Here is a 24,390-nt window from a genome sequence, read left to right as displayed (position 1 = left end):
AAAAAATAATGGGGGGGGGGGGGCGTGCGCCTGGTGCGGTCCTCCCTGGATCCGCCACGTACTGTTCAACATATTGTGATAATTAAGAATGATAAGAAAACTATAGTATTACAAAGTTGTTTGATCCATCGATGAAGTGAAAGCTATACGTCATCAGAAGAATAGTATTAAGACCGCGTTTTGAGATAATTTTACGCCAATCGTCGGAGAATCGATCATAATTAGGCCTATAGTAAATCTTAGCTTGTAAACACCCATGGGCCTTCCTATATTAATATAGTCAACAGAGCTGGTTTTCCCCTTATCCCATTTCAATAGCTTATCGACAGTTTGTCAGAAAAAAACCCAACACCGGACAAAATATTTCATAAATTTAATACCACCAGATCAGTCGAAAGTGTTGTGTTGTTTCATTTTTTTTTTTTTTGGGGGGGGGGGGAGGTGGGATATAAACCCATATGATCAATCAATCAATCAATCTATCAATCAATCAATTCACCATGGCACCATCCGTCCACCCTCCCACCATGCATCCATCAATCCACCCACCATCCATCCATCAATCCACCCATCAATCAATCAATCAATCAATCAATCAATCAATAGCAGGAATCATCATTATTGTTATATCATCTTTAGATTGGCAATGGGCCTTTATGTTCTTCAGAAATCAAATGTGTTCTACAGTACTTTCCAACTGACTCAGCTACAGTATTAATATACAGTTTTGATAATACGCGTACGACCTTTGTTTACGACACTCCGCGTACTACCGGCAAATATCTTGTTGCGTCACCCTTTTCGTGAACCTTGTAGACCCTATTCCTAGTCCCACTCGCCGTCATTCGTGTTTTGGACGTGATCCACAAGTGGGGGACATTGCATTGTTGGATGCGTTTATATGTATTGCTGCATCATCACGTCCACTGAGCGAGCTAACACTATAGACAGTGCTTGGGACTAGCATGCCGGGCAAATGATGTTGGGTTGCTTGTGTCACATGTATCTACATTTGTTTACATTCCCAAACTCCAGTCATATGCGCTCTTTTTGACAGTTCCGTTAGAGACTAATCGAGTAAGTACAACGTCAGAGTGTAGACACTCACAGTAGATTCTAATGGAGTAATGATATTTTTCTAGATTTTAACACTCCACAGGCACAGCACAGTCCCTTTTTTTATGATCGTGATGACTGATGATCATTTAAAGATTATCACGAGATCGCGGAATACCGCGGGAGGCCGGAGGTCGGAGGAGAGAGACGAGACCAAACTTTTTTACTTTGTAGTGCCTACCGATTATTTGTCCATTCACCGTCTTTTCTTGTTAATGTGAGGGTAATTTACTGAACATGAACGGCACTATGAATATAACTGATATATTTTAATAATCTAAAAGAGATTGATAAGATAGAGCCCCTGGCCTGTTACGTACGTTAGGCCCTATTTATTATGCCCCTATCTGGTTATACTATTATAGCCCTATGGGCCACATTCATGTTCTTATGTTTGTTAACCCAGTGCCAGTCTGAGCAGTCATTCCAATTCCAGTCTGGCTCTGGCAAAGTGAAACGTGAATTTTGAGTGGTAGGGTTTGATAATGTCTAAAGTTTAGTAGACTAATGATGTTTGTTAGCGATAAATTTGCTTGACAAATTACAGCAGGTAGATGAACTAACCCCTCACAAGTAAACTGTATACCATAGGCCTAAATTTACACCATATATTTACTATAAATACTATTCAGCAAGTCTAAATTTTCGCGAATCAGAACTTCCCGATGATTTTGCAAGTGCTTAAATTTCTGATCGTCGAGTACAGGACTGAACGGAGAAATGTATATATGTGCACATCATGATCACATTCATACCGGGATCACATAGATGTCAAGTTAAAAAAAATTTATGAGTGAGATTTTCATGACTCAGCATCTTGGCAGGCGTGCATGTGCATGAGCGAGGGAGCGAAGCAACTGACCGAGAGGAGGGTGTGGAAGGGGGGTGTCCGCCGTCCCATGGTAGGGAGCTTTTTCAATTTTTAGTTCTTAATGGTGCCAGCTGGTGCATACTTGAGTGACTATTTTTTACTTATTTTGAAAGACAAAAGGGAAATATGCCTTCAATTGCAATTCTCACTTTACTCCTTTAAGCTATGCTTCCAATGCATGAGAAAAATGGGTGTCCTGCGTGAGATCGTGAGACAGACCCTAAATGCTTGAGTCTCACTCACAATGCGTGAGACTTGGTAGCTCTGGGATCTGCAGAGTCAATATTTTTGTGTGTCTTTAAATTCGCGATTAGCACCTGACTCGTAAAATTTGCAAAAATTAAAACCTCACGAAATCTTTCAATTATTTGCCATATACAGTTACAGTAGTCTAGTAGAACAGTACAGGTAGTGGAGAAGTAAATTACCGTACTGGTACTGTATTTATGGGTAAACTTAGCCCGACCAGACGCCGTGCACTCGCGATTAAAGTACAGTGACAGGGCTGTGTATAGTTAGGGTAAACGTGACCTAACTAACAGGTAAACTCTGCCCCTAGTAATGGGGTCATATAGGGGCTGAATGTTCGAATGTACCCATAAATACAGTACTCTATGTACCTATGGTATTGATGTTGGTGCTGTCGTCTGCAGGTTTACGTCTACAGTACTGCTAGACAGCAAGAAAAGCTTCTGGGGAAAAAGTGCATAGTCATGGCCGAGGTCGTCGCTGCTCCGGAAGTGGTGGATGATGTGAAATTGTCGCTGGAAGGCATCAACCTCCTGCTCAACAATGGCTTCAAAGAAGCCATGGAAATCTTCACCAAATACAGGTATACTATTAGACTGCCTAAAAAAATTGTAATATTTCAAATTTAGAAATTCTGTGTAAATCTAAAGGAGTTAGAATTTACTCGGGTAGCTGTCTATGGGAAATGTGTGTGGTAGCAAAAATCAGCAGTTCTTATGGGTTAACCAACTGTTAACCAAATCAGATTGTAACTAAGCAAGTTATGAGATTGAATGTTGTTGACAATGTTGTAGAAGGCAAACTACATAATTTAACACCATAACATATTGAATACCTGTATGCCAAGGCCCTACAAATACAATATGGGCCTGTTGTCATTGCAACATTGCATTTATAAAGAAAACATTCTTTAATGTGTAGGTCTACCATGCAGTTTTTATGGCTGTTGTCAGTATACTGAGACAGTCGGCAAGGGCTGAGCACTGCTCCGTTGATTGGTAACTACTCCAACTTTGTACAAGTTGCTATTCAAGTCATGAACTCGATTTTCTTACATAATTGGCTGTGTTTCCAAAAGATAGCAGAGATCAGTTTTGAAATATGAAGCAACACTTTTTTTCCATGTCCAATGGGGGGGGGGGGGGGGGGGGGGGGGTGGGGGAGGTGCAGGTAAGAAGGATTTTTTTACGCATCATGTAATGGTGATGAAATGTCGGGGCCATATGATATACAAGTGAATAGAAAGGTGATATTGAATAATGAAAGGTCCCATCTATAAAATGGCTTTCAAAAGTCTGATGTGCCAGATGCATGAAATAGTTTTGTTACTGCTGTAGTCTTTCTATAACATTTATGTATTCTGATTGAAGTTAGTGATGATTTTTGATTGTTAATTGTCTGTATTTTACAGGTATTACAGTCCTCTTATGAGTGCTGGATCCAGTTTTGTCAGTTTTATGGTGAGTTTGCCTGGATTAATGGCTAATTTCCTTCTCTTACCTTCAGAAGTCTTATATGTACAAAACTCTCTACTTATGCCAGATCTCATGGGAAATTTGTCAACATATTCACATCTACAAATAATAATTATTACCTCTGCCAAGGAGGTTATGTTTTCGTTGACGAATGTGTGTTTGTCTGTTTACAAAATAACTCAAATGTGGTGAACAGATTTTAATGAAATTTACAGGAAAAATCCATTATGGCCAAGGAACAGATGATTGAATTTTGGTAGTGGGCTGGAAATTTTTAGGAATTATTAAAGGTTTTTGATCAATTGGCAGATAAGGTCAATGGACTTGGGAGTTCAAGCTGTGCATATTAGAGGTTTGCATACGTGCACTAAAGAGCCTGCTCTGCTCAGGCGAAGCTCCACGCGGCTGGAAACTGATAACGTACATAGAAAAGGCTTCTATATTGGGAAATTGGGCGATTTTCAACATGTCTGTATGGACAGAAATGAGCTGCTTGGTGGAGGTCTGTGCTCTGAGTGCTTTTCTATTTAGTCATAAAACTACTGTAAAATGAGAAATGTTCGTGTGCATTTTAATTTCGCGAATTTCGCGAGCGCCAAGATTCGCGAAATTAAAATGCACGCGAAATTTCTTATCTACACTATGTGCATTGAATGCAAGAGGCAATTCGCGAAAATTTCTTGTCACGAAAAAGGCCGTCCGCCCGCGTCGCCTCCAATTCGCGAAAATTTCGTGCTGCGAATATATCATGTTTTACAGTATCATGGTGCTTATAATCACAGCCCATTTAGAAATGTAGAAAAGGATAGAGATTGATACAGAGGAAATTAGAATGAAAATGAAGAGTAAAGAGATTGCAATGGAACAGTGTGACACCAAGAATGAAACAATTTGTCTTCTTTTTTTTTATGGGGGGTTGGGGAGGGAAGGATCTCTTTTGACAATAAACATACAAATTTGCTATGATTCAATACCAACTTTGTCATACATAGGTACATACATCCTTTAAATGCATTGCTACCGTAGTTGGAGTATATAATGGTTTGCTTTTAATGAAATAATCAGAGTAGCTATTTGTACAAAGATATATTTGCAATTGGAGCCAACAACCTTTAGCACAGCTTGAAACTTTCATGAATTGCCCCTGGCATTCAATGCATTGTGTAGACAAGAACTTTCTTCTGCATTTTACTTTTGTGAATCTTGGTGCCTTGCGAAATTTGCAAACGCAAACATTTCTAGTTTTAACAGCATTCCTGTTACAACAAAATACTTGGGACCAAATTTTTTTTTTTGCTATGTCAAAATTTTGTTATTGCTTAAAAGTAGACAATTTAATGATGTACAGATGACAATTTGTTGACCTGATTTTTACTTTGTTGGAACAGTTATTTAGTTATAACAGTGTTCGCTAATTAAAACGAGAATGCATTGTGATTGCTTGCACAATTTTGTCCTCTCTGCAGAATGCGCTCATGACGTACGAGGACGACAAGCTGGACGGCGCGATGGAGGCGATCAAGGAGACGGACAAGCTGTGCAACTCACACCACGACGGCTTCATGAAGTCGCTGAAGCAGAAGCTGCTGAAGAAGGAGTCGATCGGGGCCAAGCTGAGCATCGAGGAGCGGCTGCAGCGCCGCATCCTCTCCGCGGACTGCCAGCTCTACATGGCCATGCTCATCTTCTCGCGGAATGAGGTCACCGGCTTCCTGAAGGTAAAGTCGCCTCCCTCTTTACGGGGACTTGGGTAAATGGAAACACTTATCGGTAGATGGGAAGATATCACGGTACAGTCACCTCCTTCTTTGTAGGGATGTTGGGTAAATGGGAACACTATCGGTATTCGACAGGAAGATATCACAGTGTAATGTAAAACCAGAAATATTCATGAAACTTTCACAAACTGGAGCTGATTGCATTTTTGGCAGCAGATGTGGGTATTGGAAAAAAAAAGGAAAGAAACCATAAGTCAATAATAAATGGAAATTACTGGGTTGGAGTGTGCAAAAGTCATGCCTAGAGCTACAATAATGTAACTGCTTGTCATTTGAAAAAAAAGCAATCATAGATTTGTCAAACAATTTACATGAAAGATTTATGTGAAAGCAAAGCCTGGCATTTTCTCTTCAACTTTGCTTATAACATGTTGAGGGTTACAAAAATCTATAAAAGTTACATTGCTTCGAAAAACAGAATGTTTTCCCAAATAATGACTACAGTTTGTATGTTGCTGTCTCAGAAGAGTTTGGCACACAGGGATTGTCCAATTTTCGTTACACTTTCACCGATGTGCTACACTAGTTTGCTGCATTTACTCGATCGATACATATATTGAGGGTGAACTTGGTTCTTCAAAGGGTAATCTGACAATGTCATGTAATTTCTGGTTAAGTGAATATGCTGTCATGGTGCATGGTGCAGCCATAACTATGCATATTTTATTGCTTTATTATACATCTAAAGTCCACTGGCATGCCCAGCCTTGCCTTTAGCCTGCCACTATAGGGCTTGGCTTCCAAAGCTAGTTAACTCTTTATGTGCCATGGTGAAAACCCCCTATGTGCCTTATTATTCTGAGACAGCAGCATAGTCATGCCATGGGAAAGCATTCTGTTTCTCCAATCTATACAACTTTTAACAGATATTTGTTACCCTGGACATGTAATGAGCAATGTTGTAGAGAAAATGCCCAGCTTTGCTTTGATGTAAATTATATGACAAATCTATGATTGTTTTTCTTTTAAATGTGCAGTAGCAACTTTATTTTAGAGGAATGACTTTTGCACTCAAAATAGTGACAGAGACTTAGAATTTACTCTCAAATCCACTAGGGGACACCATTGATAGTCAATCACCACATGCTACATGTGACAGGAATAGAATCTCATCAAAAGCTTTCATTGTGCTGTGGCATTTGGCGATTTATCGGTCGGTTTGAGCGGGTTTGTGCGTTTGAGCGGGATATGCGAAGTTGGCACGCCGGCGACTGAGTCGGGCTTGCGAACATGGTACACAAAGAGTTAAGTGACTGTGGCTCTGTTTAGGATTACCTGGCAAAAATTAGGTTTAAAGTGTGTCACCAGTGACTGGTATAATGTTATCAGATAGTGAGAAAAGCATGGGTTGAGACATCAAGGTTGATCAATGTATAGTCTGCTCCAGTATGCAGTAAATTTACATATCTGTCTCTGTGGCTAGTTTATCAAATCAAAATGCAATCAGAAAAAGAGAACTGAATGTAAATGTCTGTCTTTAATTAATGCCTGCTGGTACGAATGCTATTGACTTTGCTTGTTAGTGATATCCAAGTGTGTGCAAGTTGTGGTGTGCTATGGAAAGATTTGCCCATGACCTACACTTCTAGTTCCTTCACTGGGATAATTGTTTTTAACCTGTTGAAAACTTGTCCCGAGTATACTTGGGCAGGTGTCTGTGGGAAATGTGCTGGAGCAAAATCAGCTCGTCTTCATCAGGTTTGAAGTGGGGCAAAATTTTAACTACTACAGTGTAAGCAGTCCCCATGAAGTGGTGGTGACTGTACCTAGTCTATGCACTTTAAATTATTCTTTAGAGACTCTTTGCACTTTATTCCTTACTGAGTGTAAGCCCTCATTGTCTATGGATTATCACACTGCCATAGTGGCATGGGCATAGTAATCTTGCTATTAGCATCACCTTGAAAAGATCAGACCCAGCGCGTTCACTTACAATGCAGATGCTGCTTAAGATACATCAGATTTGCTTTTGTGCAATAGTGGCTCAAGGCTGGTTGGAAGGTTTCAAGTGATTGTAAGTTGGGTGGATCCTCTTTTCAGTACCTACATTTTGTACCATTCTCTACTAGTACCGAAGTTGTGTTCTTAATACCAATATTAAGGTGTCACATTTTTAATATTGGCATGCCCACTTTTGCTGAGCTGCTACTTGCCAAAGAATTTCTGTTGTATTGATTAATTCTGCCCAAACCTTGAATGCATGTTAAGTCTAACAATGCCACCCTTGAAGTCAAGGTTAAACTCATTATAAAAAAAAAAAAAAATCAAAATTCATTATGATCCTTACATGTATTTGACCATTTTCCATTGACTATTACAGTTTGCTAAGTCTGCTGTCATCAATGAGCTAATATGTCTCTGACCCAATATCGTCTGTTGAGAATGAGAAGGGCGTTAAGTTGTCTCGAACACTATGGATTTTGTGACAACTTTAACACCCTTATCATTCTCAACCGACGATATTTGTTTTTGTTTTTTGTTTTTATAGGGAGCTGTTACTCCATGTTCATGCAGTGTTTATTATTTCCATTATAAGATCTGCCAATTGACAAGCAAGTTTTTAATATTTGGGTAATTCCATGGGGTTGGGACTGAAATTGTGACATACAAGTTGAAAATTCAAGTTGGGTAAATTGAAATTTCCTTTTTCCCCCTGATTTGTTACTCCCATTCTTCAGCATATTCTACTTGAAATCTGTTTATTACTTCGCACACTTTCAGTCAGCATGGGTAAACAGGTATGGCAAAATACCTATGTTACACGGACTTCATTTGTTGACATCCTTCATCATTTTGTTTTCTGAAATGATAACAATGAACACATCCACGTTTTTTTCGTCCATAGCACATCAACATGTTATTTAACAGGCGCATGAGATCATTATTAGTAAGATTGTATGTTCTGATGTCAACTGCAAGCCACTTTTATTAACATGTTTTTTTCTACAAACCATTAACAATTTCAATCAAAGGTTTAACTTTTTCATCAAGAGTGATACAATGACAATATTCTTAAAAGCACCACAATTGAAGCAAGTGATTTGTATGGGTATTCAAGTGAAAACATGATTTTATTGTTATAATCAGGGGTTTTCAGACAACAACCTCGCCTACGGTGTACTACCTACGTTACACGGACAGTATGTCTTTGTAACATAGGTACACTACGACATATCAACTGATTTCCTTTATTGTGGTGTGAGATGTTAAAACCTACACATATAGACTTTATGTATGTTCCCACAAATAACACTATTGTAACAGTTCTTTGGAATTATATCTACTGCACACCTGTGGAACAATACCTATGTTACACAGACTTCAATTCTTTGTAACTCTGATATGAAAGAAGGCAGACTTAATCAGAAGAAGAAGAAGAAAGTGAAGCTTCACACAATTTGACCTAATATACACTAACAACATCATCAACTAGTTGTCAACTAACTAATAAAACTAATAAAGAGAAATCAGACAAGTCTTCTTGTCTTCTCCATGTTCTTTGTTTGAAATTAATTTCTGCTCTTTTGTCCAATGTCCATTTAGCCCTCGATTTTTGTTTTTCTTCTGTCCATTTTCCCTCTGTGCAGTTTTCTTCTTGTCTAGTTTGCTACATTCGCTCTTCTTGGGTGTTGCTTTGTCGGCTTCCTCTCTGTTTGTGGAGTGCTGTGGATGTGTCCTTTTCACTCTTTCATGTAGTTTAACATGTAGCGGTGGTAGAGGAGGAGCCATGGCAGATTCATAAAAAAACTGAACAAAAGGTGTAAAGAGAAATAGAATAAAAAAATTAAAAGAAAATTTTTGTCGGGGTTGACTATATATTCCTGTTGATGTATCTGTGTGTTTATGAATGGAATTAAATAATTTTAACAATTTTGCTTACATTTCTACCTCTTGGCATACCCATTAGCTAGAGTTCCATGTGTACCTCCCACCAAAATTGAAAAAAAAAAATGGGTTATGCTTAAAATGATGTACAGTGTAAATATTAATAATAATAATATAGCATGTAAAACATAGGAAAATATCATTTTCATACTCTACGCTAAAAACTTGTTTTCAGATGCAAGCTACACTGTAGGAAGGGCAGGTCGCTGCCCCCAGTGTCCTAGCTAAGGTTAGGGCTAGGGTCAGGGTTACGTTTACGGTTATGGTCCTTAATAGACTCCCAAAATAATACTAGGCCCTATTTTATATTCATCCCCCATCGAAATTGTCGCCCTCTTTTTGAATGATAGTGTAGAGCAATAATAGTCCAATTTTGATTGGGGTTCATAATTTTATTGAAGCCTTTCCTACCCACTACCCACCCAAACTGAATAGGACACTGGCATTTTAGCTTTGAGACTTCACAGTGGGTGAACATGGAATGGAAATGGTGAATCCTTGTGAAATGTTAACAACTTCACCAGAGCATCTAACAGGTCAGTGAAATCTTGGAAGGAAAACATTGACATTTTCGAAGTAAATCTGTTAAAGAGAAAGAATTTCACAGCTCCTAGTTCCCTCAATATCACCAGCAAAATAAGGCAAACTCTATTTCTCTAGTTCAGATGCAGTCTGGACATCTACGTTTTCCAACTAGTATATAGTGATTAATACTAACTCTAGCACGTCTACCTTGGTAGATACCTAATGACGAAAGGGTCCAAAAATTCACAATAATCAGGAGGTAAAACAATTTTATATTGCAGTGAAGATACACTGATATACTTTTGTATGGTTTTCTAAGAGAGGAATATATTCTCCTTTTGCAGAGACCGGCATGGACGGAAAATTTGGCAATCAAAATTATGAACATGAACCTGTAACAAATATCTCAGTATGTGGGACTACAGTATCATCGTCCACAGTATTTTTGGCCAGTTCAGAGGTTTAGATGTTGTTTTTTTTCCTCTAATAGAGTTACAGAATATGACAAATGTTATTATTTTCGTAAAATAGCGTAAAAGCTTACCAATTGACATCAGAAACATTAAAACTCCTGTACCTACGTTACATGGACAACGGCAGAAAAACAGATCTTGCGCTGTCCAGGTAGGTGTATATTGGCTGTGAGTAGTTTTTCTGCCATTGAGGGAGGACTGCCAGTGACATGAATACGATTGCTGAAGTTAGTAGCTCTTCTTTTTATCGCGAGACGCGTCTTTCCTTACCTACGTTACACGAAGAGGCCGGACATCGCACTGAAGTACAGTGATATGTTCCGTATTTTCTCGTTTATTTGGAAGATTTTGCTGCTAATTTTTGGATAAGAATACTCCTGAAATATAAATCTCATTATAGAAATAAAGTTTCTAATCATATTATGATTGGAAGCGTATGAAAAACCATGCTATACCTATGTTACAACAAAAATTGCCATGGACATCGTTTGTAACATAGGTATGAGGTTGCTTGAAGATGCTCTGGTGTTCTTATTTTGTTACAAATGTTTATGTGCCTTATAGTCTTCGTAGAAGTCACCTTGCCTCTCTTAATTATGATAGGCATAATGCTGAAAGGTTGTATATTCCTGTTTTACATTGCCATGAAAATGGCATATATTTATGTCACAACATAAACCACAAAAAACCATGGGACATCATTAGTGAAACTGTCATAGACAAAATACATTTGTACACAGGCTTGTTTTTTTTTTATCAAATAATTCTTCACACATTTCTCTCCAAGAATAACTGCAAACCACGGACAATTATTTGATAAATTTTTCAGAATATGACTTTTATTCCCTACACAACATGAAAATCTAGAGAAGACCCAACCCCATGGAATGACCCATTTGCAAAGCTGAATGTGCCATGAAATATATATATGTTTTTTTTTTTTGTATGCAGTTTTGAGCACTGAAATCTCATATTTGCTACTGGGGCTATTTCCCCCACCCCTATATTTTTTATTCTCTAAATTCAAACTGCAGATATTTCTTTTGTTGTTACTACTGCTGCAGCTGCTGATTCACAGCATTTGTAATGGCACCATGTATCTGTTTAAAAGAAACAAACTCAAGGCACAGACTCCTCCTGGAGAGTTTGCTTTTGAATGTCCGTTGAAAAATGTGAGTCTTGAGTGAACCTCTGAAGTGCGCTAAATTATCAATTACACCGAGAAATGATCGGAGGGAGTTCCATAGGCGAGGAGCGATAGAGGAGAATGCTGTGTTTTCATATCCCTCGAGATGTGTAATGGGCATCCGGAGAGTAAGGCCAGGTGAACATAGGCCAGGAAGTGGATAACACTGCTCAAATGAGGGATGAAAGATAGTGAAACTATGTACATGTAATATTACTTAATGTGTAATGAAATTGAGAGTAAATAACATTTGATTAATTCAAATACTGCAGCAATTTTTTTTTTTTCACTTTCATGACCAACAGTCACATCAGACCAGCTCTTTGTCATGTAGTAATGAAACTAAATGAGTGTTTTTGAACGGTTTTATTCCATGGCTGCACTTTTACTTCAACCTTTGTTACAGCAGAGAATGAGGGCTATGGGTTACTATGTCACAAAATGTAGTTTTGTTTTAATAATAAAGCCATGCCATTGACAATATGCCCTTAATTTCTGCAGTGTTATCATTATCATTGCAAAACTGCTCAAGATGGGCATGAAGCCATTTTGTTTGATGCTATAATTACATCTCTGCATGCATGTAGATTACAATGTAGATTTTGAGATGATTGAAGTTACAATGAGTCCCTGTTATCATTCAATTTTGTTGTTGTTATTTCTGATTGATTGATTGATTAATTTGAAGGGTGGCTGGCTTATACGCAAGGGCTATAAACTCTACGAGAAGGTGTATCGCGACATCGCAACGATTTACGAGGCACGGGGCCAGAAGATGGACGATCGCCCAGAACTCTTGCTGGACGACACTGTGGAAGAGGCCCAGCCCGATTCGGAGGTAACGAACGGCGAGGCGGTGGAGGCTGAGGGTGAGCCAGCGACCCTTGACCTCTCCAGTGACACCACGCTCACCCAGAAGGACTTTGTGGCTGTGGCAGAGGACTCCCTCGCCAGGCTGAAAGGGGGCGTGTCCTTCGGCTACGGACTCCTCCAGCTCGTAATCTCCATGATGCCGCCCAGCCTGCTCAAGGTCGTCAACCTCCTGGGTTTCCACGGCAACCGGGAGTTTGGCCTCAAGTGCCTGGATGAGGCCAGCCACAGCACCGACATGAAGGCTCCGCTAGCCATGTGAGGAGTGTGTGTGTGTGTGTGTGTGTGTGTGTGCATGTGTGCAGCTGAGTGCATGTTGCATGAATACTAGAGAGTGAGCTGCATCTCTACTAATGTAACAAATGTAAACCTGTGCATTATTTGTTTTATAAACTTGGTCGAAAACTAACGACATTCTATTCACATACTTTTATGGGTGAAACCTAGTCAGCTACATGTACAACTTGCCTAAAAGACCAAGATGTCCAAAGATGTTCATTCCAAACACTCTTAAGAGTACACAATCTAGAAATTGTTTACAGAAATAAGGGATTTCGAGAGTGCCATGCACGTGTAACAACTTATTGAGTGCGCACTGCTAAAGTATGCATTGTGACATCAGTGAGATTGCAGTTATGTTTATTAGGTAATGTGCCTTCCAACAGGGTAACATGTCTTGCTGTTATGCTTTTTTTGTTGCACACCTTTTGCACGCCCGTGCATGTTAGTATTAAAGAAAATAAAGAGCTCAAATGTCACTCAATTCAGTGCTTCTGAATAACCACATTCTGAAACCCATGTCATAACCTCATTTGATACATTCTGTTTTGGTGTTTTGTTTTGTTTTTTGTCTTTGCAGGTTAACACTACTATGGTACCACACAGTAGTCCGTCCATTTTTCGGTATCGACAGTAAGAACAAGGAATCGTGCATCAACGAGGCACTGAAAATCTTGGAGGAGAGGAAAGCGGCATACCCAAACTCGGCTCTGGTGATGTTCTACGAGGGGCGGGTACAGAAGCTGCAGGTTAGCTTCCAATTCATATGGCAGTTCATAGTTCGTCATGCGCATGGCAGATTGTCGTTACAGCGCTTCCGTGTGGCATCGCAGATTGTCACTAGGCTGTGGGAATGCGCATAGGATTCAACAACATTCTGCCATGCGCAGGGAAGCGCACTAACAACAGTCTGCCATTTGCACGACAAGTTCCATGTTGTGCATGAGAAGAAAAATATTCGTGCTGAGAGGTGTGTTGGTTTTTGAATTCACAGAGATCAGCTGAGCATCTGTGATGTAATGATTTCATGTAATCGTTATGGATGGTGCTCGCCAGAACATCCACCTGAAAGCAACAAACCGTTTGTTAAAGCCTAGTATTTGGTGTAAATGTTGGTAGAAAGTTTGTTAATGCATTCAATACAAGACAGTGAATGGTACTTTCCTGAGTGTAAATATACAGACCATTCTTGCCACCTGCTCTGTGCATGTTTATTCTTTGTTTGAACATGAATTCTATGAGTTGTGATGTAAGACAAGGAAAGCTTATACAATACACTCCTTTGAAAACAACTGAAGTGCTAAACAAACTTTGAACAAAAAAGAAATATCATTTGGGAATGTGCACATGAACCAATTATGAAATGGCTTATTGTTTCTTGAAGGTGAAATACAGCACATCACTGTAAGTTGACTTAGTTTGGTATGTCATTTTGAAAATGAGAGAAGTATGCCCAACCAACTGACTAAAAAAGAAGCGTCGTTGGTACATATGTGCGTGTGAGCTACTTTCAAACTGGCCTAGATTATTTGTCGGAGGTGAAAAATGGCACATCACTGTATGTCATAGTATTCCTGAAGTGGCGCAAGTCATACATGAAAAGCTTTTTGCCTAATTTAGCTCTGCAAATTGGCAATGACATCATTAGCCTCTTGTGATAGAAATTATTGTATGTGTCCACTTGGATCAAATGCACTTCAATGCTGTTTGGTGCAACAGTTTTTCATTTTTATAAATTTTTAGCTACTTTGCAAATCAAGCTGTTGTGACAGATTTGCAAACCTATTTTTATGCCTCCGCCAACGAAGTGGCCGGAGGCATTGTGTTTTCGGGTCGTCCGTCCGTCCGTCCCGTTTTGTTTTTGTCGATATCTCAAGAACCGTGAGGAGGTTTTGCATCAAACTTGGTATGAGGGTATATCCTGGGGGATGATACTTTGTTTGGATTTTAGGGTCACAGGGTCAAAGGTCAAAGGTCACAGCTTATTTTGTGAAAAAAAGGTTGAAATTTCATGTTTTTCTCCATATCTCGCAAATGGTTCAAGATATCTTCATGGAACTTAGTATATATGCATGTACCGATGGGCAGTGATTATCTAGGGAAGTTGGGGGTCATGGGTCAAAGGTCATGGGTCAAAGGTCAAGGTCAACTCCTCAAAATGTCACTACTTTCCTTATATTTATGCAATGCCTGAAGGATTTTTTTTTTAACTTGATGTATGCATGTATAACCCAATATATATTCTGTGGGAAGTTTCTTGCCAAAAGGTCAAAGTTCAAGTGAAAGTGCTAAATTGCACTTCTTCCTCCATATCTCAAAAGTAACTCAAGGTATTATCATGAAACTTACATATTTATGCATGTTCTACCTAACAGTGATTCTCTTTGGAACTGTGAGGTCAAAGGTCAAAGGCCAGGTTTAGATAATACTATTTTTCCATTTGATACTGAAATTATACTTTTTCTCAATACCTTGAAAATTACTCAATGCATAAAGGGTCAAAAGTCAAGTAAAAATCATCAGTTCCCCCAAATACCTGCACTCTGATGTTTTAATCATTCATCCAATTGAACCTAGTTCTAGGAAAGTGAACATTCAGCACATTTGTGGCAAACCTGTCATTTTAATATTTTGCCAATTGTGTGAAACTGTCATCACACATTGTCAAGACATTGTACTATAGACCTATTAGGAGAACCATGCATTATGGCGGAGGCATACACCAGTCGCCGTAGCGACATTTCTAGTTTAAAGATTAATTTACATGATGATATGCTATGATTTAACCTGTAATGTATTGCATCCACCTACTTGCTTTTTAAGTCAAAAAGCATTTTTACATATTACTGTTTATATATACCGGCATTCATTTACATGAATTATTTGTATTAATATATCTATGTTTGAATATTACACTTGTGTAACCAGGGAAACCTAGACCTAGCTCTGAAGACGTACGAGGCGGCGTTGGAGGCGTGTGTGGAGCAGCGTGAGATCCAGCTGATCTGTCTCTATGAGCTGGGCTGGTGTAACCTGATGAGGCTCAACTGGGAAGAGAGTCTGCTGGCATTCGCCAGGTGAGTTTCATCATGTGACCGCCTGGCTCAATCACCACAAAAAGTCACAGATAAAGATTCCATATAATAGACCAAAATAATCATTTTGGTTGACCGACTCAAAGTTTTAAAGTTTGTCTTCCCTATGAGAATGATCTCGTCTCTACCACCTATTTGTACTATCAAAATTTGACGGTTGTCAGCGAAGGAATATATTTGTTCGTAATACAATGACCCACAAGCTGTATTGTTGATTTTGTACAGGAGTGCAGTAGATCAACGTCTCAAAATTTTAAAGTTTGTCTTACCTATGAGAATAATCTCTTCTCTACTACCTACTGTCAAAATTTGATGGCTTATAAGAAAACCAAAATTGAAATTCAAGCAATTTTTCTCCACCATATGCTGTCAGGCATTATTGTTTGTTTGTTTGTTTGTTTTTTTGCTTTACACGTATGATTGACCGTGGTTGTGTAATATCTTCTTTTGCTGTGATGTAGGTTGAAGGATGAATCGAGATGGGCACAGAGCTACTATGCATTTCTCACCGCCAGTGAGTATTATCAGACATGTTACATGTCATGAATGCAACATGCTCTCTTTAAGGGAAAGTTTCCCCACACATGTACTGTATAACCAGAAATGTTCCGGTGTACTTTAGTTTCACGAATTTTGAGAGAGCTTAGATTCGCAAAATTAAAATGTATCCAAAAGTTTTTGTCTACACTGTATGCATTGAATGCCCGTGGCGATTAATGAAAATATCATGCCGCAAAAATTCTTACTTTATAGTATGTGGATTTGATGACTGCAGAAAGATCAATGAAACACAAAATGTGAAGACATTGGGAATATCCATTCAAAAGCTCTGAATTTATGACTTTATGTGTGCTAGAACCTTAAAACAATGTAAGATGTTTTATGTAGACAATTGCTGTAAGTGTTTTACCTATGTGTCACAGAGTCTTGCCAATTTGTCTCACTCTCTAAACTTTTACAGATCATAACTTTTGTATGCATCTGTGTTTTCCCCCCAAATTTTCATTGATTTACTTCTGATTTTTATGCCTCCGCCACAAAGTGTCGGCGGAGGCATTATGTTTTCGGGTTGTCCGTCCGTCCTTCCGTCCGTAATCAATTTTGTGGACAGCGTATCTAAAAAACCGTTAGAGGTATCCTAATGAAACTTGGCATGTATATGTATGAGTGGGCGAAGTTGTGCCTATCAACTTTTGGGTGCACATGCTCAAGGTCAAAGGTCAAGGCCAAATGCTCAAAATTTCACTATTTCCCCTATATCTTTGCAATGCCTGGAGGTATTTTCTTGAAACTTAGTGTATACATGAACTACCAAATAAAGATTCCCCAGAGAGAGTTTTGGGTCATGAGATCAAAGGTCAAGGGTCAAAGGTCGAGTGAAAATGTTAAGATTTCACTTTTTTCTCCATATCTCACAAATATTTCAAGGTATCTTCGTGGAACTTAGTATATACCAGTATGCATGTACTGACTTGCAGTGATCATATAGGGAATTTAGGGGTCATGGGTCAAAGGTCAGGGGTCAAAGGTCGAGGTCAACTCTTGAAACTTAGTGTATACATGTATTACCCAATACAGATTCTCTGGGAAGTTTCTTGTCAAAAAGACAAAGGCCAAAAGGTCAAAGGTCAAGTGAAAGTGTTAAATTTCACATCTTTAAACTTATAAAAGGGTCAAAAGTTGGGTACAAATCCCCAAATACTTGCACTCTTATTAGACAGTATAGCCATTCATCCAAATAAACCTAGTTCAAAGAAAGTGAACATTCAATGCATGTGTGACAAACCTGTCACTTAAAGGCAGACGGTCGTCATCCCTACAGCCTAATGGTACATAAACTCCGAACGACCAAAGTTTGTGCATGCGATTGCGCAATGCCAGACTCAGTGCTATATCCATAAACGTGTGGGACAATGCTGCCACTGAGACACGTGTGTGTATGTGCGTGTGTGTGTACGCATCATACACAAACATTGTGACCGCGAGCTGCGGTGATTGGAGGAGAGAGGCCAGAAGACGCGTGGCTCTTTTGGCCTCTCTTCATGCGCATGTGCACTGAGAATGTGCATCCATTCGGAAGCTCTCGTGGCTCGCTCGGACAGCCATTTTGGGTCAGGAGATTTGTAGCACAGAACTCTTGAAGTCTAGAGTGTTGTTCGCTGACCATTGAGCCAGCGCTATTCTCATTCGGGGTCACTACATTTGATACAGAATGGGGGAGGCAGCGTGTTGCGTTCGTCTCCGTGCCACACAAACCACTCGCCACGATTGTATGCCTTTAATATTTTGCCAGTTATGTGAAACTGTCATCACACATTGTCAAGGCATTGTGCTATAGACCTATTCGGCGAACCATGCATTATGGCGGAGGCATACCAGTCGCCATAGCGACATTTCTAGTTTTGTTTTCATACAAAGCCACGTAGTAGCAGGATTGAATTTTCCTTGAAGGGACCCCTCATTAAAACAACACTGTTAAGACCACAGCGCTGAGTAGGGTCGTCAGGGGCAGATCCAGGAATTCCGTAAAGGGGGTGCCTGTACAAAATTAAAGGGGGGTGCACATGCCCCCCACTTTTTATTTTTATTTCTTTTGTTTTAACAAAAAATAAAGGGTGGGGGAGGGGGGAGCATCTGGTGCGCCCCCGCGTGGATCCGCTACTGGTCATCCCACCGTTATGAGCATTCACCTGTATGTTATTTCTTTTGTGAGAGAAATAGATACAATGCTGAGAAATAATACATGCCTCTCCCACCCATCCCTCCCCCTCAAAAAACCCTAAAGTTTGTCAGGGGGCCCTTGGTCAGGTGGAAACAGCCCAGGAGCTCTTCCGCGAGGTGCCGGGGCTGGCCAAGAAGAAGAACAACCAGCTGGAGTCGTTTGTCATCCGCAAGGCGGGCAAGTTCAAGAAGAAGACCCCTACGGCCCCCCAGTCGCGGCTGATGGCCATCGAGGTGCTCTACCTGTGGAAGGCCATGCCGGACTGCTCGGAGGACGCCCTCAGGAGGATGTTGAAAGGTAGGAGTCTGCCGGTGGAACGCTGCACAAGGAGGCAGGAACAGTGATGTCCTGACAAAACTCCTGGTTTTCTGTAGTTCCCATGTTTCATTTATCATGTGTTGTGTATTGTATGTTTGTGTGCTTGTTCACTGTCTTCAATTTGTTATTGTTCAAAAGTTTGGTATTTTCTCTACAATTTTGCTCATTATATGTGCAGTGTAACAAAAAATGTATAAAAAGTCACATAGATTTAAAAGACAGGATGTCTACCCAAAGCATGCCTACTTTGCTGTCTAAGAATAATGTGGCACACAGGGAGTTTACACCCTGGCACATAATGGCCGGAATTCACGAAGGTGGTACAAATGAAACCATGGTTTAAACCATGGACAAAAACCATGGAGCGCCAAGTGTCGAATGGAATATTTTGTTACGAAATTAGTCATTTCTTTGATGAAATAATTATTTTGTAACAAAATGACAACATTTTGTAACTACGTAAATGAACATTTCGACCACGAAATGATAATTTCGTTAGCGAAACGGTCATTTTGTCGACGAAATGACCAATTTTGTAACGAAATATTCCGTGCGACAATTGGCGCTCCATGGTTTTTGTCCATGGTTTAAACCATAACCATGGTTTCATTTGTACCACCTTCGTGAATTCGGGCCAAAGAGTTAAGTCCCCTGTGAAGAACTGGGGATACATTGCATTGCCAAGGGGCACAACTGCTGCAGCCAAGGGACTCAAACCAGGAGCCTCATAATTATAGTCTTTGGCCTGATCTGCATCAGCTTCTGAAATCATACATTTGGTCTTGGTTTAGGATGTTTTACCCCTCCCCTCCCCTCCCCTCCCCCCCCCCCCCCCCCCCCTCCCCATTCAGCATAGGGGAAAAAAAAACCAACTTAACAACACAAGAACATTCATATTAGGTCACCTGCATACATTTCAAGTGACAGGATTGACGTACATTGTTTTTTCTTTAATCCATTTACTCTGCCAGAGTGTGACAATGCAGACAGCGACAAGACCCAGAAGGCTCTCATCGCCCTGTTGAAAGGCGCCATCCACCGTTGTCTTGGCAACGTGGAGATTGCTATGCAGGTCAGTCTGACTGGGTGAGAGTGGAGCTGTAGTTTGGGGGATGGAAGCTCCTTTGATTTTGGGAAGGTAGAAAAAAAATGAATCAAATTGGAGTTGCCAGTATGTGAGACTGTTTCCTGAGTACGAAGGTGGTCCTATGATAATGGAGATGAGGATAAAGATAATGGTGATGATGATGATGATGATAATGGTGATGATAATCATGGTGATGGTGATGATAATAACGATGCTGATGGTGGTCACTGGTGGTGATGGTGGTGATGATGATTAAGATGATGGTGATGGTGGTGATGATGATGGTGATGATGGTGATGGTGATGGTGATGGTGATGGTGATGGTGATTGTTATGTTGATAATGGTGATGGTGGTGATGGTGACGGTGATGGTGATGGTGATAGTTGGGATGATGATTAAGGTGATGGTGATGGTGATGGTGATGGTGATAGTGATGGTGGTGGTGGTGACGGTGACGGTGATGGTAATGGTTGGGATAATTAAGGTGAAGGTGATGGTGGTGGTGGTGACGGTGACGGTGATGGTAATGGTTGGGATAATGAAGGTGAAGGTGATGGTGATGGTGGTGATGGTGATGGTTGGGATGATGATTAAGGTGATGGTGATAGTGATTGCGATGGTTGGGATGATGATTAAGGTGATGGTGATGGTGATGATGGTGATGAAGATGATGCGGGTGGTCATGGTGGTGGTGATGGTGGTGATGATGATGATAATGGTTATGATGATGATGATGATGATGATAATGATGAAGACGATAATAATAATGATGATGGTGATGATAATAATGATGATGGTGATGAAGATGATGCTGGTGGTGATGATAGTGATGATGGTGGTGATGATGGTGATGATGATGAAGTGATGAAATCTGTGTTTATATATTGTGAACAAGCATTTCCAGAATTCATGATCTGAAAACCTGTTGTCACATCAGCAGAAGTCAAATATGCCACAGGACATGACTGTTTATTCCATATCATGTCTGTTTGTTTTGCGTTTTTCGTAACAAGTTTTCCCTCTCCTGGCAGTGTATGATTGTTATGTTTCTTTGTCTTTTTGATGACCATGTGTTTTTCTCTCCTTTGCCTCCAGTGTTTTGAGGATTGCATGGCGCTGTCGGGGTCTAAGAACCAAGAGGGGCACGCTGCCCCCTATGCCTGCTTCGAACTGGGAGCCATGCTAGCTGGTGGACAAGCGGTATGTTAACAGAGCGGTCTCTCTGACACTTTCTCGTTTGCCAGAGTGTTATATAGGCCACAGACAATTATGCAGAAAACTTCCATTAGTTGGGGATATCATACACTAAGAGATTCACACTTCTACCCACCTTTAGTAATTTGCTGGCTAGCTTTCATCCACTCCTGTGGACTTCTTTGGGCCAAGTGGTTACACCATTTCTCTAGCGTTACCTGCTTGCTTCTTGATTATTAGATGGACACAATTTATCACCAATCTTGTATTGTAGGTTACAGACACTTTCTCTCATGATTTGACAGCACTTTTTGATGTCGTGTATAATGTAGGAAAGGGGCCCTGTATATTCTAATGTGGCTGATATAATTCTTATATTTAATGCAATTACCCAGTGTGTAGAAGTCCTGAGAGAGCTTGTTTGCCGTGGATTTTAGTGGATCAGAATGATTGTCTAGCTCAATGTTTAGGGGTTGTAGTTCCCATATATAATAAGTACATGTGATGGGTAGTGTTGCAGTGAGTTATAGACACATTGTAGCTTCTTTTATGTGCCAGTACCCATAGTTTTATCTTGTCAAGCTTTTTTTTATCAGCACCCTATAATCCACCCAGTCTTGATGTAGCTGTAGACTAGCAAGCCAAAAGATATTACTGCCATTTCTGAGTTGCAAATTTGTTTTTGACCAATTTTTCTGTGACATGAGACATTATTGCCATTTCTCAGTTGCATTTTTGTTTTTGACCAATTTTTTCTGTGCCACAAAAATATGTTTATCTTGTGATCTTAATCAAATTTTTGCTGTATGAGGCCTAAACTGTTTTCGTCTTGTAAGATGTGCTCCTTTTGGCTGTACAAGGTGTTTTTACTTACATCCGAGGAGCGCTATAATTCATAAATCAAGATTCACACAGAGACATTATGTGATTATATGTGACCCTGCACCTCAAAACAAACAAAGAGTCACCAGACATGAATTTTTAGTTTAGACCATATTCTGAAAGAGCAGACTTTAAGCTTTAAAATGATGTATAACTCAAATCAAATGGACTCTCCTAACCTATCTAAATATTGGAAAGAAAGCACAAACTCAGGAAAAGTGTGAACTGAGAAAAGAGGCTCTGAAGTACAGTGTCTATCCAAGCGCTTAATCTTTACCAAACTGTGCTGGCTGTGCGATCAATGGGACAAAAAACAGGAAGTTAACCATCAGAGCAACAACAATGAAGGGATTATTAGATTAAACTGAAATTAAGCATGCCTCATTAGCACATTCTGTCCATAATTAATGCCAACTTTCAAAGTAGTAGCACTATCCTTTTAAAAGTTATTAGAGTTGAAAGTGAAGAGTGTGGACAAGGTTTTTCAGAAATGAAAAAGGGATTCTAAAGACACACCTAATCACACTATTATACCAAAAATGTTCGAGATAAACTGCTAAAAAAACACTCTTTCCTGCCTGTTTTATGATACCAAATTTTAGCATAATGTAAAAGAAGACCCGCTATTTCAGAAAATATGAAAAAGTCAAGTTCGGCTAGGTTGACCCATTTCACTTATTTTCAGTCCTCACTCAAAATCAGTGTGTGCGACTTTATGTTCGTTTTGAGGTGCACGGTCACATATGCCTCCTTGTCTCCTCTCATATTCCTATAAATTCTTGTTTCTCTCTTCACGGTTTTGCTTTATTTTGTTTTTCTACCCCGCATGTTGTACAATGGAACATTCCATCCCGTACAATGGAACATTCCATCCCACCCACAGACGGCCAGTCGAGGAAAGGCGCTGATACTCAGGGCCAAGGTGAGCAAAGGAAAATGTTTGAAATCACTATTTTGTGTCGAGAAGCCCAAGGTGACACACATACACACAGTGCAAACGATCAATTTCCAGCAAAATGGCAAAATATCCCAGCAAGCCTTCGCCACCAAATGAGAAACTGTTAGAAGAGACCAGATCTCATGAATTGCTACCACTTTGGGATGATGTTATACAGAGAAAGTGTGTTGATTGTATTGTCAGTCTGTCAGAATAATATGCATGTGGATTGAGAGAATGCAGCAATATTAGTAGAACACATCAGTGAAAGTTTGAGGAAAATCGAACAATCTGTTCAAAAGTTGTGAATTTTTAAAGTCTCAGTGCCGCTAGTGCTGGATGAGAAGATTATTACAGTTTTTGATGTCATGTGCGTAGAACCATATAAAGAAAATAGAAAGAAAATGCAACATATTTTCACTTTTCTTGTGTCATGAAAGAGCACTTGATTTTAATATCTCTTTCAGAAGCAGGGAGAATAGTATAACCCTTCAGATATTCCAGTAACAAGTCGAGAGAGAATGTGTACTTTTTTCAAAAAATGAAATTTCGTGGAATTCTCTTTTGATTTTCCTTATATCTTTCTACACTTGTGAATCATATACTGTAGTGGTTTTTTCATCCAGCAGTGACTGTGCACAAAATTCATAACTTCTGAACGAATTGTCCAATTTTTTCTTAAACTTTCACTGATGTGTTCTTATTGCTGTAGTCTCTCAATTCACATGCATATATCAAGGTGAACTTTTCCTTTAAGTGAGTGACTTCACTGTTTTTCATGAGAAATGAACATCAGGACTGCGACAATTGTGCATCCTCTGTTTCTTGTATTAATTTCGTGTATGCCAACAGGATAACTACAAGGATTACGATTTCGAGCAGAGACTGAGCGTCAGGATCCATGCGGCCTTGCAGCAACTGAAGGGAGTGGACTAGCGGGAAGTACCAGCCAAGAGGGCGCTGTTCACAATCGTCTGTGTCCCTCCAACAGTCAGGTCGTTCAATGTATACTGTTTCTATTCATCCCTTTTTCAGATATGAAGACAAAAATGAGTAGTTGTACAGAAAAAGAATAATACTGTGAATACGAGGTATTGGTGAGTGACAATATTCGATACTTGATTGGACCTACCTCTTCGCTCCTATCCTGGAATTTCTTCACAGATGCAATGCACGGGCAGCATGCCCGATAGAACTTGTGTATGTATCCAACACCATTTCTGATAGATTTGTGTAGAGTCTTGATCACATAGCAGAAATCATGTGTTCTTCTGACTTAATTGGGAGCCATTAGTTTCACTGTAATCGAGATATGTTGTTGACTTATATTTTTTTCTCTTTTTTTTATGTAGCATTTGACAAGCTAAAAGTATGTTCTTCTGTTTTTAATATAAAAAGAGATGAAGGCAAATTGATACTGTCTTCACTCTAACAGTCCTTTCAAGAA

At 39.7% G+C, this 24,390-nt stretch overlaps 1 protein-coding gene across 1 annotated transcript; it reads left to right on the top strand.

Moving 5' to 3' along the window:
* Positions 1–764: 764 nt before the first annotated feature.
* On the top strand, positions 765–24,247 carry LOC139729066 (tetratricopeptide repeat protein 39C-like). Its single transcript, XM_071639992.1, has 13 exons — positions 765–1,077; positions 2,641–2,819; positions 3,648–3,696; positions 5,178–5,429; positions 12,247–12,686; positions 13,288–13,456; positions 15,636–15,784; positions 16,264–16,316; positions 18,588–18,821; positions 19,814–19,914; positions 21,026–21,130; positions 22,890–22,928; positions 23,796–24,247. The coding sequence occupies exons 2-13, from the start codon at positions 2,701–2,703 to the stop codon at positions 23,877–23,879; spliced, it is 1,794 nt and encodes a 597-aa protein (XP_071496093.1). The 5' UTR covers positions 765–1,077; positions 2,641–2,700; the 3' UTR covers positions 23,880–24,247.
* The last annotated feature ends 143 nt before the right edge of the window (positions 24,248–24,390 follow it).

Source organism: Diadema antillarum, unplaced genomic scaffold (genome assembly GCF_040938485.1).
Source record: "Diadema antillarum isolate AM-2024a unplaced genomic scaffold, OU_Dant_1.0 seq00000217_RagTag, whole genome shotgun sequence".
Lineage (NCBI taxonomy): Eukaryota > Metazoa > Echinodermata > Echinoidea > Diadematoida > Diadematidae > Diadema > Diadema antillarum.
Note: the sequence above shows the minus strand (reverse complement) of the source record. Positions and strands in the feature narration are given on the sequence as shown.